The sequence below is a fragment of the Cygnus atratus genome, chromosome 32 (genome assembly GCF_013377495.2).
Source record: "Cygnus atratus isolate AKBS03 ecotype Queensland, Australia chromosome 32, CAtr_DNAZoo_HiC_assembly, whole genome shotgun sequence".
In the NCBI taxonomy this organism is placed as follows: domain Eukaryota; kingdom Metazoa; phylum Chordata; class Aves; order Anseriformes; family Anatidae; genus Cygnus; species Cygnus atratus.
In genome coordinates, this window is record NC_066393.1 from 503,073 (window position 1) to 519,131 (window position 16,059).

At 56.4% G+C, this 16,059-nt stretch overlaps 2 protein-coding genes across 6 annotated transcripts in view; one reads left to right on the forward strand and one right to left on the reverse strand.

Moving 5' to 3' along the window:
• Nucleotides 1-2,580: 2,580 nt before the first annotated feature.
• On the forward strand, nucleotides 2,581-11,321 carry LOC118259877 (zinc finger protein ZFP2-like). Of its 5 annotated transcripts, none has more exons than XM_050716039.1 (3): nucleotides 2,581-2,665; nucleotides 4,847-4,946; nucleotides 7,698-11,321. In XM_050716039.1, the coding sequence occupies exon 3, from the start codon at nucleotides 7,735-7,737 to the stop codon at nucleotides 9,433-9,435; it is 1,701 nt and encodes a 566-aa protein (XP_050571996.1). In that variant the 5' UTR covers nucleotides 2,581-2,665; nucleotides 4,847-4,946; nucleotides 7,698-7,734; the 3' UTR covers nucleotides 9,436-11,321. The 5 variants fall into 5 exon arrangements, with proteins under 5 accessions (XP_050571996.1, XP_050571997.1, XP_035425629.1 ...); XM_050716040.1 differs by having other exon boundaries at nucleotides 2,634-2,707; XM_035569736.2 differs by lacking the exon at nucleotides 2,581-2,665 and having other exon boundaries at nucleotides 4,172-4,946.
• Nucleotides 11,322-15,464: 4,143 nt separating this feature from the next.
• LOC118259887 (deleted in malignant brain tumors 1 protein-like) overlaps nucleotides 15,465-16,059 on the reverse strand; it is a 46,014-nt gene continuing 45,419 nt past the window's right edge. Inside the window, 2 exon segments of the mRNA XM_035569745.2 lie at nucleotides 15,465-15,607; nucleotides 15,780-15,896. Coding sequence (XP_035425638.2) covers nucleotides 15,465-15,607; nucleotides 15,780-15,896 — 260 coding nt within the window.

A 16,059-nucleotide genomic window follows, 5' to 3' on the forward strand; every position in this document is an offset into this window, starting at 1 on the left:
CCTGCAATCACTCACTTCTGTATTTTTTTACTCCGTCTTCCATGTGTTTTGCTGGCTTTTGAGACCATGACGGGAGGGTAAAGCGCCTCGCTGGGGATTAAAACAGCTCACAGAGCTTCCGCGTGGAATGAACATGGGCTTGCCTGGAAATCCCCAAGCACCAGGAATTGCAGGGGCACACACGCGTGTGCTGCAGGCACATCTGTGCCTTGCACATGTGTCCCTAAGCACACGTGCTCCAAGCATGTCCCTGCCATGCACACACATGTTCCACACACACAGGTGTGCCCCAGGCATGTCTCTACCACACACACGTGTATTCTACACGTGTGTGGTCCTGCACATCCCTGCCATGCACATGCGTGTCCCACACACACGCATGCCCCCACACACCCATGTCCTACACACACATCCTCCTGCAGATCCCTGCCATGCACACGTGTCCCACACATGCATGTCCAACACGTGTCCCACACATGCATCCTCCTGAACATCCCTGCCACGCACGTGTTACTCACCCATACAAAACCCACACACACGTGTCCCAAACATGCGTGTCCCCGTTTCCCAGACACGTCCCACACACATGCGTCCCACACACACGTGTCCCACACGTCCCCTACATACATGTGTCCCACACACGTGTCCCACAGATGCGTGTTCCACACTCACACATCCCACACATCCCACACACACGTGTACCCCCCACATATGTCCTACACGTGTCCCGCACATACACACGTGTCCCAAACATGTCCCACACATATCCCACACACATGCGTGACCCACACACATCCCACAAACATATCCCCCACACACATGTCCCACACAGATGTGCCCCACGCGTGTCCCACACACACGCGTCCCACACAGATGCGTGTCCCACCCACACGTGTCCCACATACACACGTCCCACACACAATATCCCCCCCACATGTATGTCCCACACTCACGCATGTCCCCACTGCCCCCCCCACACGTCTGACGGCGCATGCCTGGGAGTATTGGTTGATAGTCAGCTGAATATGAGCCAGCAGTGTGCTCAGGTGGCCAAGAAGGCCAACAGCATCCTGGCTTGCATAAGAAACAGTGTGGCCAGCAGGGCTAGGGAAGTGATTGTCCCCCTGTACTCGGCTCTGGTGAGGCCGCACCTCGAGTACTGTGTTCGGCTTTGGGCCCCTCGCTACAAGAAGGACATGGAGGTGCTTGAGTGAGTCCAGAAAAGGGCAACGAAGCTGGTGAGGGGTCTGGAGAACAAGTCTTACGAGGAGCAGCTGAGGGAGCTGGGGTTGTTCATCCTGGAGAAGAGGAGGCTCAGGGGTGACCGTATCGCTCTCTACAGGTACCTTAAAGGAGGCTGTAGCGAGGTGGGGGTTTTTCTATTCTCCCACGTGCCTGGTGACAGTGATTCGTGGAAGAAACCTACAACTCAAAGCAAATGAGTTATAAAGTAGGTACATGGTTTAGTTCGGCGCTGGGCGCATGCAGGGGTGCTCCCAAAGGCATGTGCACCCTAATGCAGCAACTTGCTTTGGTTATATGCAGTTAAAAGTTACATATGCATGAAGTTTCCCAATACACCTATACATATTCATAACCTATCCCCGCTTTGTATTAAAATTAGCTCCAAGAAGTCATTTCCATAAACTCCTCCCATCTGCGCTTGCGCAGTGCCTTCTGGTGGTGGTCGTCGGGGAGGTCGCGGGGATGAAGGCTGATAACTCTTCTTCATCACCAGTAGTTGACCCCCTGCCTCTGTACAGACTCAGCTGCTCCTTGGCTCTTGTCCAAACCACAAGGCCAGTCTCAGCTGTTTTTTGAGACAGGTTCCCCATTTTTGTCAGGAAACATCCTCTGTGAGGGGCCCCGAGACTCCTTGTTTCGGTTAATTTGCACAGTGGTAAGCAAAGACACTCAGCAATAACTATTTTAATGCAATTAAGCAAGCCCCCATTTTTTCATTCCTGGCTTTAATAATTACGATTGTTTTATTTAGAAATCATTAATCTGATTAAGCAAGCCCCCATTCTTTTATCCCTGGCTTCAATAGGTATGTTAAAGGAGGCTGTAGTGAGGTGGGGGTTCGTCTATTCTCCCACATGCCCAAGGATAGGACGAGGGGGAATGGGCTCAAGTTGCGCCAGGGGAGGTTTAGGTTGGATATTAGGAAGAACTTCTTTACTGAAAGGGTTGTTAGGCCTTGGGATGGGCTGCCCAGGGAAGTGGTCGAGTCACCACCCCTGGAGGTCTTCAGAAGGCGTTTAGGTGTAGAGCTCAGTGATATGGTTTAGTGGAGGACTTGGTGGTGTCAGGTCAGAGGTTGGACTCGGTGATCTTGGAGGTCTCCTCCAACCTAGATGGCTCTGTGACTCTATGGTTCCACGCGCCCCGCCCTACTACGCGCCCCGCTAACTGCGCATGCGCCTCCCCTGCTCCCCCCCCGCTCCGCTCTGCGCTCTGCGCATGCGCTGCCTCTCCCCTTTCTGCTGCGCGTTCTGCGCATGCTCCCCCCTCCCTGCCCCCTCCCACCTCCCCCTTCCCCTCCGTTCCCGCCCCCGCGCCGCCGCCGCCGCCGGAAGTGACGTTGCCCGCGGCGCGGCGCGCGGCCGGAAGCGGCGGCGGGGGAGGCGCCGCGAGGCGGCGGCGGCGGCGGCACCGGCCGGATGTGAGGGGACGGGCGGCGGGGCCCGGCGGGGGCGGCCCCGGGGTGAGCCCGGGGGGGCGGGGAACGGGCCGGGGAGCTGGGAACGGGCCGAGGAGCAGCCGCCGAGCGCGGGGGTGGCGGCGGCGGAGGGGCCGAGGGGGGCCTTCCCCGCCGGGGGGGGGCTGGGCTGGGCTGAGGGGGCCCGTGTGGGAACCGGGGGGGCTGGGGGTGTACCGGGGGGATGAGGGAGTACCGGGGGGGGGGATTGGGGTGTACCGGAGGGATTATGAAGTACCGGGGGGACCCACGGTGGTGGGCAGGGGGTCGCGGCCCCGCTCCGCCGGAGCTGGGGGCGTTGAGCCTGGAGAGGGGAAGGCTCCGGGGAGAGCTGGGAGCGTGCCTGAGGGGGCTGTGGGGAAGCTGGGGGGGGGATGTTCGTTGTCAGGGGTGCGGGGACAGGACAGGGGGAATGGCTTTAAGCTTAAAAAAAAAAAAGTAATAAAAAAATAAGTTTAGGTTAGGTGTAAGGAAAAAAAAAAAACTTCCCTCGGAGGGTGGCGGGGCACTGGAAGAGGCTGCCCGGAGATTTGTGGCTGCCCCATCCCTGGAGGTGTTCAAGGCCAGGCTGGGTGGGGCTGTGAGCAGCGTGCCCATGGTAGGGGGGTGAAATTAAATGATCTTTAAGGTCCCTTCCCTCCCAAAGCATCCTGTGGGGCTGCGTTGGCGCCGGGGGCAGGGGGTGATAAGAGGGAGGGTCTGATTGTAATGCCGGGGGGGGCAGGCAGCGAGCTGACAGGGCCCATGTTGAAACTGGGGGGGGGGGAGACTGGGAGGGACTGGGACAGCCGGAGGGGGGGGGGATGGCAGGGGGTGTGGAGCAGGGTGGGGAGGGCCCACGTCGATACAGAGGGGTGGCGGCTGCATGCTGGGGGTGTCTGGCTGTAATGGGGGTGGGGAGGGGGATGAGGTCAGGGGTTGGGGTGTGCTGGGGAGGGGTCTGGTTGTCGTGGGAGTGACTGGGGGGTGCTGGGAGGGCCTGGCTGTAATGGTGGGGAAGGTGAGAGGATCCTCACGGGCACAAGGGGGAAAGGGGGACACAGCAGCAGAGTTTGTGGTGGTCTGGGGGTGGGAAAAGGGTGAGGGGCTGGGCTGGGGAGGGGGGAGGTCCTGAGGAAAGACCACCACAGGGGCTGCCAAGCTCGCCCAGGGCAAGCCAAAGCGCTCCGTGCGCTTCTCCTGGCTCTGTGAGTTGGAAAAACCGTCCTCTCTCTACCTTAGTTAACCCTGCCCCTTCCCTGAGGTGGTGCCGTGGGCCTGGCAGCGCATCTCGGTTCCAGCCAGAGCAGTGAAATGCTCCAGCTGCCTTGGGGAGGGGGGAAAAAATGAATTTTTTTTTTTTTTTTGCTCAGCCGTTACCTACCAAGCTGGAGCTAATTCATCCTAATTATCTCACCCGTCGCTGCGTTGTGCCTCTTTGCTCTTACGCCAGCACCATCCTTCAACTTAAGTTATCCTTTTTCCTCTCTGACACGTATCTGTTCTGACTTTATCTCTGATTAGTTTTGTAGGCTGCAGTTAGCTCTTCCTTCTCAGCATCAGCTTGATGATGTTAGGTAGCCGTGGGTAGGACAGGTTCCCCTGACCAGTCCCAGGACTCTCTCTGCTACTTCTCCAGCTCTTAACTGGAAAACCAGCTTTGCACCATCTTCTCCTGAGTGCTTTTCACCAGGACTTTGCTTGGTGTCGGTGCTGCCTGCACTGGGAACACCTCTCTCGCAGCATTTTGATGCTTTTAGTCACTTTTAACCCCCAGATCTTCTCTGCTTTGGCACACAGAAGCTCTCTCTCAGCAGACTCCTGTTTTTCACCTTGCCCTTTCTCTTTCACCCCCTTCCTGTCTCTTCAGCTCTCAAGGGCAGCAGGTATTTTCATCCTTTCCTGCATTGCGAGTGGTTTCCTCACCTCTCCCCCCGGTTCTGGGCCGAGGCTGCGGGAATCTGTTGGTCACAAACCGTCGTTTTCACGGCAGTTGTTCCCGCGCTGCCGAGCTGAGCCCTGGTGCAGCCCCTCGGTCCTTTCCCCACACCCCTGCGGGCTCCGGGATGGCAGGGCTTGGGGCAGGCAATAAAACTGGGGGCAAATTCAGTTGCCTCCGCGCGCAAAACGCCCGTGTGTGACCTCTTGCCTGGTGCGGACCCCTAGGTTTCCTGCTGTGACCATGCGCATGTGTCACCAAGAGCGGAGCTCTCCAACACCGTGTGGTTTAACCCGGCCGCTGGTGGCGGATCCCTCGCAGCACGGGGTAAGTCGGCGTCTTGCTGAGTTCCTTTCCCCGTTAGGGCTCTGTGCTTCACGTCCCACCCGTGCTGGGCAAGAAAATCTGAGGCACAGCGGCGGTGGTTTGTTGTCTTAACGTGAGTTTATGGTGTTGGATCAGCCTGGACGAGCTGGCAGGTGGGTGTCTCTGTCCAGCCTGCTGCCTTTTCCCTGAGAGGCAGCAAAGGCAGCCCTAATATTTGGGCTTTCCCTAGAGCAAGTTTCCATAGGCTTTGGGACCTGTCATCATCCTCCTGCACCACATCCTCCCTTAGCAGCGGCCAGGCTTGCATCAGCTGCCTCTGCACCACCTCTTCTCCCACAAGCAAGCGATTCCTTCTTTTTTTTTTTTGTTGTTTTTTAAATACCTGGAGGTAAGTGTAGGTGTTGGTTATGGGGCTCAGAGTCTGCGTGGGGGATTTCTGGTCACCCTGAGGACTCGACCCAAATCTTGTGTGAGGGCTCTGAAGCCTTAATGCAAGAGCAGGAGTTGTGGGCTTGAAAGGGGGGTCCAGATCCATCCCGGCAGGTGAGCGTGCTCGGGAACAGGGCAACCCCGAGCCCTTATCCCTGCTTCCAGCCTTATTTGTGCATGACAGATTGAGGGATGGACCGCCTGGGTGATGAGGGAAGCAACTAGTACGTACCCATCTCATCAGGAGACGAAAAGTGGTCACTTAGGTACAGATTTCTGCAGGTTTCATCCTTCACTGGCTTTCTTTGGTTCTAACCTTCTGATTCATTCAAATTCCCGTCCCTTTCACCCTTTGCTGCTTGTGATATATTTAACAACTACCTTCTTTGCCCCTCTTTTCAACTTGCTACCTTCTTGAACCAGCACAAGTTGCCCTTTTGAGGCCCACCCTTGTTTGCAGCTGTGAACGAGGGACTAACAGAGCTTTGGTGTGATCATATTTTCTCTATGGCAATGAAACCAAATCTTGCACTGAAACCCACTCAGTTTTGTTGTGTTTTTTTTTCTTTTGTAACTTGAGATTGAGTGGGGGCGGGAGGCACAGATAATAAGCAACGGTTCTTGGAACACCTTTTATTCATTAAGCTCTTGCTATTAATGGAATCGAGCTGTTATTAATAGCGTTTAACCTCACACAGCGCATAGCCTGCCTGCTAACGTCTCAGCCCTTTGCCTTCCCTTACAGTTGCCTGGCTGAAGCCCCATCCCCAGCAGTGTTAGGGGCACAGGGGGCTCGGGGTCTCATCCCTCTGGGACGTGGCCTGAGTTTCACAACCTGCTGTTGGTTCCAGTGCGTGTTGGTGGCCTTGGGACCCATTCAGCAGAGTCTGTGTGTCCGGAGTATATCGGTTCTTGCAAGTTCAACAGCACCAGCTGTCTCTGCAACTTAATCAGGCCTGGGGAAACTTTAACCAAGTGCCTTCCCAGCGTCTATCTTTCCCCTCTTCAGCTCCTCTTCTGCTTGTTACTTCCTGGCAGCTATTTCTCTGTTCAAGCCTGTAGAGCCTATTCTCAAGTGGAAGGGACCTGTAGGACGGTTTCATGTTTAGTTTTGCGGCAGCTTCCGCTCTGTGTTGGTGTTCGGTCAGCGGAAATGCTCTCCTCTGCGTGATGTGCAGCTCAGATGCTCTTAAAGCCCAAGCACTGCTCCTGAAGACCTGCCCACTGCTGCCACCTGCCTCGGAGTTCAGGGGTGAAGCTGGGTGTTTCAAAGCTGCAAGGAACAGCTCCTCATCTCAGCTGATCGCTCTTGCTGTGCGTCAAGGCGCTTTGAAGCGTGATTTGATGGGGCGTTTCAGGATTGCACTGTACCAGGAGGTAGATCACGCTTCCGCCTTGTTTTCCTCCCTTGTTACCAGTCGGGCCTGAGCTGATCTACGCGTGGTGTCTGAGTTTGGACAGCAGATCCAGCTCAGGAGGTGCGTGAGGCAGATCCTGGTGCCTCTACGGGGCAGGGCAGAGCTGGCCAGCGTTCCTGCGACCGCTGTCCCCAGGCTTTCCTCCCCACAGGGCCTTTGGGGCAATGACTTCAAGGCTGAAGGCTGGCTTGTTGGCCGTTGCGGAGGCTGAAGGTCGCTCTGCCCTGGCCAGGAGCACCGTCTCTCTCCGTACAGGCCATGCAGCAGTGTCACAAGGCCTTTTCTGCGTGAGTTCTATGAACAGGCCCTGGGGATACCCACGGGTTTGAATGGAGGCCAGAGAAACAGTGGCAAAAAAAAAAAAGGAAGTGTTCTTGCTGAGAAGGCAGTCAGGAAACTGCCCAGTAAGGAGACAGGCTGTGCTGGTGAATCCACAGGAGCCGATAAACTCGTGGCAGACAGACTGCGGGGCTGCGTAGAGCTTCCCAAACCCCTGCCCGGGAGCTGCTGGCGAGCTGGTACGACCCCCAGCTCCTGGGTAGAGGGCTGAGGCTGGCTAAACCACTGCTCCAGCCGGGTAGCTGTGGATGAGCAAGCAGTAGGCTGTGCAAGTGGATAACTGCGGGCAGTTTGATTCAGTTGCTAGTAACAGGTTAATCAGTAAAAAGATTTTGAAGAAGTATCGATCCGTGTTGTTTCTCCAGCACCACCCAGCCAACTCGATTTCCCTAAGGTAAAGAGGAATTGCTGACAGCAGGTTTTGCAAGCTCTGCAGTCCCTGCTCGTGTGGCACACCTCCCTGCACGCTGTTCAGCCTGTGTCTTTGTCTTCATGCCTCTTGTCTTACAGTCCTGCCCAGCGATGGGTTGCCTCTCTCATGTTCTCCCCTTCCTGATTTTTGCAGAGGGTCCTGTCTGGCTTGGCAGCCGGTGCCTGGAGCCATGGAAGAGCAGCCAGGTTCTCCAGCCTGCGAGTCCCCCTTTTCCCTGCGGCGTGTCTGCGTTTCCGAAGATGGGCCTGAAGGTGAAGAGCAGGAGGAGACTCCAGAGAAGGACGCCACCCGGGCACAGCTGGTGGGAGACTCCCCGGAGCGGCACAGGCAGGTTTCTCCTCGCCGTTCAGGACGCTGCTGGCAAGGGCATGGTTCCTTCGCCCCTCGGGACGTGGACAGCCCTGGCCAGAAGGCAGGAGAGGGTGAGGGGGGTGCCCCGTGCCCTGAGCCCAAGGCACCAGGGGAGCTGCAGCCACGCAGGCCGTTCCGGCGGAAGCACCGGCTCTACCTGAAGCCCAAGTCGAGCCCGGCCCCAGCATCTCCAGGACCCGGGGAGAGAGCCGAAGAGCCAGGGCCCTCCCGGGGAAAGAGGCTGCGCTTGATCTGGGGACAGCCCGGTGACTTCCGACGGAAGAAAAACCGTTTGGAGAACGGACTGGAGGAGGCCCCCCTTGTGCCCCAGAGCAGTGAAGAAGAGGAGGAGGGGAAAGGTTCCCGACCCTGCTCCCCCGAGCCGCCTCTTCCCGGAGATGCCCGTCCCAAGCCGGACTTTGTGCAGCTGATTGACGAGCACGGCATCTACTCCACCGCCAAACTCGTGCTGGGCGGCGCGGCGGGCGAGCTGGAGGAGGCGGCGGTGGTGCTGCCGCCCCACCTGAAGCGGGGCGCGAGCGTGGCCAGCAGCGGGGCCGAGTTTGAGATCCGCGAGGTGATCGTGGACGAGAAGCCCTTCCAGTGCGGCGTGTGCGAGAAGGCCTTCAAGCGGGCCTGGGAGCTCTTCAGCCACGAGGTGGTGCACAACGAGGAGCGCCCGTTCCGCTGCGACCTCTGCGAGGCCTCCTTCAAGCGCCACTCGGACTTCAAGAGCCACCGGCTGGTGCACACGGAGGAGCGGCCCTTCCGCTGCGAGCTCTGCGGCAAGCGCTTCAAGCGCTCCTCCAACCTCCAGGAGCACCGGCGCATCCACACGGGCGAGCGGCCCTTCCACTGCGCCTGCTGCGACAAGAGCTTCAAGACGCCCTACGAGCTGCAGCGCCACACGCTCACCCACTGCACCGAGAAGCCCTTCAAGTGCGCGGACTGCGGGAAGGACTTCCCCACCTCCAACGCCCTCCTCCTGCACCAGCGGCAGCACTGCGACGACAAGCCCCACGTCTGCGGCGTCTGCGGCAAGAAGTTCACCTACGGGCACAGCCTCAAGGTGCACGAGCGCGTGCACACGGGCGACCGCCCCTTCGTCTGCCCGCTCTGCGGCAAGGGCTTCAAGCAGTCCAACGCCCTCTCCTCCCACGAACGCGTGCACACGGGCGAGCGCCCCTTTGTCTGCAAAACCTGTGGGAAGGCCTTCAAGCAGTCGTCCTACCTGGTGATCCACGAGCGGGCGCACACTGGGGAGCGACCCTACAAATGCGAGGCGTGCGGTAAAGCCTTCGCCCGGCCCTCCTTGCTGCTGCAGCACCACCGCGTGCACAGCCAGGAGCGGCCCTACAAATGCAGCTTCTGCCACAAGTTCTTCAAGGACCTGGCCTACCTGGCTGTGCACGAGAAGGTGCACACAGGCGAGACCCCCTACAAGTGCAGCGTCTGCGACAAAGGCTTCGCTCACCCGTCCAACCTGCTGCAGCACCAGCGCGTGCACCGCGACGGCTGAGCCCCGGAGCGGCGTGCGCGGTGCGAGTGTTTTGAGGCCAAGAAGCCCACAGCCATAAGCGAGCGTGCTGCAAGCATGCCTGCAGCAACAGACGAGCCCCAGGCCAGCCCGCCGCAGCGCGTGTTCCCATAGGTGTGCAGGGGACTGCTGCAGCGTCCCTGGAGAGGAGCCCGAGAAGTGGGTGCTGCTGCAGCTCTTCTCCTGAGCCTGAACCCAGCAGGGCTTCTGCTGCTTGGCTTTGCTCTGCCAAACCCTGACGCGTGCCGTTCTCTCCGTGCTCCTCCCAGAGAGGTGATCCCACAGGGGTCCTAACTGAGCTCTGAGGCTGGGGCTCCTGTCTCCCAGCCGGTGCTGCCTGCAGGGAGGTGGCGTGCCGTCCATGAGCGCTGCTGGCCGCAGGCTGGCCGGTGGCAGCGAGCTGTAGCTTGTGGCACGCCGCCGATGGGCAGCTGCGAGTCCTGCTGGGAGGCCGTGGTGGTTTCCAGAGGTGAGCTGGGCTGGCCAAGGCTGCGGTGCGGCCGAGAGCCAGTGTCCAGAGCTCTGAAGAGCAGCATCAGCCAGGCCGTGGCAAGCCCTTTGTTTGGCTGATGCTAAGGGATGCTTCTTCTCCCCCCAGTGCTGCAAGGAGGACTTATCTAGTCACCCCAGTAAGCATAGCTCAGCCTGGCCACGCAACGGGCTCCATCAGCATGTCTGCCTGGTGCCCTGGGGCCATGCTGCTGCCTTCCTTGAGTGCAAGGTGTAAGCTGGGTGCTCCTGGGGGAGCCCCTCGAAGTAGGGGTGCGCTGCCGCCTGTGACTGAGCCCTGCAGCAGGAGCCCTGCCCGTTTTTTGGGGGGTGTATACCAGTGAAAAGTATGGTGGGGGACAGCAGTGTGCAGGCACCTCCCTTTCCTTCTAATGAATTTTAAGCGTCCCGTCCATATTTCACGCTGCTACTGATGATCAGGTTAATAATGAAAGCAGTGCCCTTCGCCCTGCTGTGCAGGGGCCACGCGGGCGCTTTGCTGGTACAGCACCACACAGGCTGCCTCTGTTCAGCAGCCCGGTTCTCCCCCCGGGCAGGGAGCAGAGGCGGCGTTGTGTTGGCTGCAGATCGTGTGTTCTCACTTAAAACTTGGCCTCAAGGCACAGGGGAAGGGGTGGGAGTGGAAGGGTGACCCTGGGAGAGCCGGAGCAAGGAGGAGAAGGCGCAGCCCAGTTGGTGCTGGCGGTGGGGTATCTTTTGGGGAGATGTTGGAGGAGAGGTGCGGAGCCACACAGGAGCCACCGTCTTGCCTCTCCCAGCCCATCTGGAGGAAGGAGCCCGTCATGGATTGGAAACACTAACCCTATTTTCTGCCCCAGGGTGCCGGTAAGGCAGGTAGGGAGCAGAAGAAGGGGGTGCACATGCTGTGATCTGCTTTGGGAGCCTTGTCAAGGGACAACCCGTGCTGTAAGCTGTTTCTAGCTGCTTGTGGGACCTGGACGAGGAAGGGGTGAGCACACTCAACCAGCGCTGGATCCTCCTTGTTCCCATGCCGTGCGTGCCCAGCAGGTCCAGCGGCAGCACCAGGTCTAGAGCCACCCACGCTGCTGCTGCCACCGAAGTCTGGATTTGTTCTCTTTGACTGATGGCTGCTCCTGCTGCTGGGCGGAGGGTGGCGTGCGGACCTTTCCTTGCGAAGGCAAGCCCTGTCCTCCAATCTGAGCCGCCTTGGAGGGGCCTGGTGTCACGGGCACCTTCCTGGACGCCGGGGCTGTGGGACTGGAGGTGCCAACCCCCGGACTCCTGGTGATCCTGGTCCTACCCCGTCGCCCTTTTGTATGGTTCCTGTAGCACTGGGGGCGGGAGGGGAGGCGTGCTCCTCAGCACTCTGCACACTAATTACAGGACAGTTATTTAACGATGTCTTTGCCTCGTTGCTTCTTCGAGCCCACTGCTGCATCTGGCTGAATCCCTGCTTGCCTCTGGGCTTTTGGCGTGAGCCTGGCGACCTTGTGGATGGGGAGGGTTTTTTTTGGGGGGGATTAACTGTCTCAGGAGCTGGTGTATCTAACTCACAGTCCTCACTACTAGCATACGGCTCAGGTCTGGATTTCACCACTTCAAAGCCCATGGCCCACAGATACTCAATGCAAAAACTTTCCAGCAAGCTCTGTTTTGGATTTGCACTTTTGAGGATGCACTGTCAGGAGGGTTATGGCTTTCCTGCTCAGGCTGGCCTCTCCCTCACCCCAGGGCTTCCCAGCTTCCTCCCATTTCAGCTCTGGAGACAGGTACTAGAGGGGCTCTGGCACCTTTGCTGTGCTGTTACCAGCTGTAGAGCTCCCAGCCAGGTCACAGAGTTGTGACTTGCCTTCAGGGTTGTGTCTGAGGTGCAACCCGCCTGGTCTTGGCAACTCCTCTGTTTGGTGGGCAAACTGTCCCCAGTTGGTGGTGGACAAGTCCTTGTCTTAACAGGCTCCCAGCCTGGGATCTGAAGCCTACAGGTCTCTGGGGAAGGGGAAAGGTAGCAGTAGCTCTGCTAGTGAGGAAAGTGAAGGACTTGGTGGTGTCAGGGCTGTATCCTCATCTTGCCTGGCTCAGCTGTGCTGTTCTGCTCTGGTAGTGGATGAGGCAGACGTGCCTGGTGCTGTCAGGCTAGCTGTCCCTTTGCTGAGTCTGGGATTGTTTCAGCCTCTGGCTGGTGAGAGAACCTCAATGTCACCATCTAAGAACATGGTTTATTTGGGCTGTTTTACTCATTTACTACCCAGATCACCTGCACGTTTTCACGGTAGTTAGGAGATCAGAGGATGGAGACACTGCTTAAAAGCAGCAATACGTGTTCCTAGGAATAGATGTCCACAAAGTGCCAGCACAGCCCGAATCCTCTTGCTGAATCCACATTTCTCTGTCTCCGGGATCCAGCTGGGCTGTCAGGTTGTCCCATTGCAGTCCCTTCTTGTCGCAGGCTTATTGCCAGGGTGCTGCATGCTGTGGGACTGCCTGTAATGTTTGTGCAGGTGTGTGCGCGTGCTAGGTCGGCCCTTTCCTCAGCCCTGCAGCTGACTGCGGGCTTCCCAGGTATTTTGCTGAGAGCTGATTGAAAGCAAGGTCATAACTCTGTCCTTTGCTTTCTGCAGAGCTTGGAGAAGATACTGTCCAAGCAGCCCTCAGGAGGTTGGATGGATGGTGTGGCTGTGGGAGCAGGCTGAATGTGATGGCTGGGGTTAGGAGGGGTGGCAGAAATGGCACTCCTTGACTCAGCAGGGAGAGAACGTCCTTCACCGTTTAAAGCTTGGTGGGACACTGAAGCTGTTGCATTAGCCACAAAGCACCTGCTTGATGCATATTATAGCAATGTTGGCCCTTTGCCCCTAACCTTAGAGAAATGGAGGAACTCTGGATGAACAAGAACTTGAGGGCTGGGATTTGGAGGACAGATGATGACACTGGTGGCAGGAGGTGTAGAAGATACGGTGTCATTTGTGTCACTCCAGGTCTCCTCTGTATCACGTTTTATCTCTGCAGATGTGTCACACGCCTGAAGGTATCTCCAGTGGCAATTGTTGCCTGTGTAGGAGCAGCTGAATTGAGCACTTCAAGTCTCAGCTACAAGCACTTGACGGAGACCTTGGAGTCGAATTCAACTCCTGAGGCCATCAGAGATGACCTGGGGTATCCAGCTGGCCTTTAGCTGCTTTCTTCCAAGAGAGCATGCATCTCTTATAGACCCTATATCCTATATGCCAACACCCCTGTCTGGGGTGACTGAGGGCATCTCAAGTGGCAGTAGTTGATGCTAGCTGGACTGTGCTGTCGTGGTAGCCGGAAAGGACCTTCTCTGGTGGTTCAGTCCACAGAGTGGCTGTTACCAGACACCTATCTCCAAATTAAAGGTGTTCTCATGAGCTGGAGTCATGTGTTACCAAGCAATGACATTATTAGGGGAAAGTATGGCCTCGCTGCTGGAGGAAATTACTTCTGGTTTTGTGCTACTCGGGTGTCCTGCAGACCCCCTACTGCCCTCTCAGCTGTGGCCCAAAGGATGATCTCAGGTTTGTTCCAATATCCAGTGAGCTGTAGTTTCTCAGGTAAGACCTAGAGGACAGGTTACCTGGGCTGAGGGTCAGAAGGCTTGCATGGAGTCTTTTCAGTTTATTTTTTCTTATTGCTCCTAATTTCAGGACTTTGGTCTAAGGAGGACATGGAGTTTGTTTCATGATGTAGTTGATTGACATGGCTCAGTTCCTTGACAGATCACTGTGTTTGGAGGTGCAGCACCTATGGCGTGTCTGTGTAGCTGGCTGGCGTTTGCACACTGGTGCAAACTGGTTTTCATCATGTTTTTCGTATATGGCATATATATTCATCATATGTTTTTCATCTATTTCATATTCATATATTTTTGAGTATATATGAAATATATTCATATATGATGATATCATGTATCATCACTGTTTTTCATCATATGGCCAAGTAATGAAGGCAGTGGTATTTATTTTGCTACAAATGTTTTGTAACCTGTTGCAAATAATGAACAGAGCTGCTAGGCAGACTAGCACAGATGAACATTAGAGAGGAAAGAAAACAGCCCCTCTGAAGTGGCAAGAGAAAAAGGAGAAACATGGGGAACTCGGGAAGCAAAACAGAATTTTCACCTTCCATTGATTCAATTTTATGCGTTTCCCAGTTTTGGGATGTCATTCACCCCCAGGAAGTTGGAGGCAGGACTGGGCATGTTCTGGCACAACAAACCCATGAACTGGCAAGACTGAAAAAGGCAGGGTATTGCCATGCGTTCTGCTTCTCTGTGCCCAGTTCCACTTGATATCTCCACCCCACTGAACATCTCAAGAGGTGCAGAAGTCACTAAGGACTGCACAAAAGGCTCTGTCTGCATTAGTTCAAGTACTATATTTGTACTATATATTTATATTTGTACTGTAAATGTCTGCATTGGAGGCTGTCTGCACCCGTGACAGTGCTCTGGTCTACTCAGCCAGTAGACCATTGCTTGGAAGTACTTATATGATCTATTCTGGGCTTAACCTTGAGTTAATTCATTTCTCAGATTGTTTTCCCAAATGGTCTCTGAAGGTGAATTTTGTCCCATTTGCCACTCTGTGTCTGGGCACCCTTGAAAAGAGCCCGGCTCCATCTTCTTTGCACCCTTCCGTCAGGGATTTATGGGCATTGATAAGATCCCCTCTGAGCCTTCTATTCTCCAGGCTCTCAGCCTCTCCTCGTAGGAGAGGTGCTCCCTTGATCACCTTGGTGGCCCTCCATTGGACTCTCGCCAGCATGTCCATGTCTGTCTTGGACTGGGGGCCCAGCACTGGACCCAGCACTCGAGGTGCAGCCTCCCTAGTGCTGAGCAGAGGGGAAGGATCACCCCCCTTGACCTGCTGGTGATGCTTTGCCTAATGCAGCCAGGAATAGTTATCTTTGTAGCTCTTGCACCTGGGATAGGCAATAAAGGGGGGGTTGCCTGTATCTGCAAGGTCTGGGGAAGCCCCCCAGTGCAGGAAGCACTGGGCAGCCCTTGCTGGCTCCGTGGCAGATGAGCACAAAGCATCACGTATCCCTCATAGCATTCACACTCATCACACCTGGGATGGATGGGGACACTTCTCCTTTAATTCGTTAGCAGTTTTCCTCCTGTTTTAGGTTGTGTGCTACTGTGCCAGGCTGCAAGGCCACCAGACTGTCCTGCTCTGTCTGGCTCCTGCCACCAGAGAACCCCTTAGGCTGACTGGAGAGTGCCAAGATGGATTAAATAACCTTCAGAAGACTGGCATCCCTTTGGGCAGCTGTTTTAGGGCTATATAAGTCATTGGTAAAGGATAACTTATAAATATCCAGCCCATCAGCTGCTGCTTTGCAGTCTCCTGGAAAGCATGGTAGGGCTTCCTGCAGGTCTACAGGAGCTTGGGGGAGAAAGGTCCTGCACTGAAGAACGAGGTACATGAGGAAAAGGGGAGAGGGGGAGGTCTGTGTCATCTCTGGAGAGCTTGGCTGATGGTGCCACAGGGGCCACTCCTGCACCAGGAATCGTGCCAGCATCACAGGGCAGCGTCTTCCTTCATTAGCTGAGTCATCTCCGTGTCAGCATCCTCGGGAGACTCTCCCTTGGCCGGGTAGTAGATGGCTCCTGCAGCCTGGAAAGGCGTTGCGGAGGCACCGTGCTCCCTGGGGCGCCCACGGTCTGCAAAGCAGATGGGGACAAGTACACGCAACGTTTACTGGCCTGGGGGTGATGGAATCTCCTAAGCTCAGCTAAGGTGACCCCATCTCCGGGTGCTGCATCATCTCAGCTCTTTATGTCTCAAGGCTGATGTATGGGGATAGGGACCTTGAAATGAGGTGCGGGGACCCACCTGCAGCTAGGTCTGCGCCGATGCACCTCCTTTTCAGGTAGAGCCACAGCAGGACTCCACTCGCCGCCATCACCAGGGCAAGCAGTGCCACCAGCGCGGAGCAGGATGATGGAGAGCCTGTGGGGAGAGCACCCCCAGATCAGGATCCTGCTTCCAGCCAGTAACAGATAGAAGAAAATCAAACCAAACTTGACCCAACCCCTCCAGCGTCTCAGCTGGTGACAGAGCAGGGCTTTCCTTAATTATGTTTAATACTAAAACCTGTGTTTTAATGGCCAGA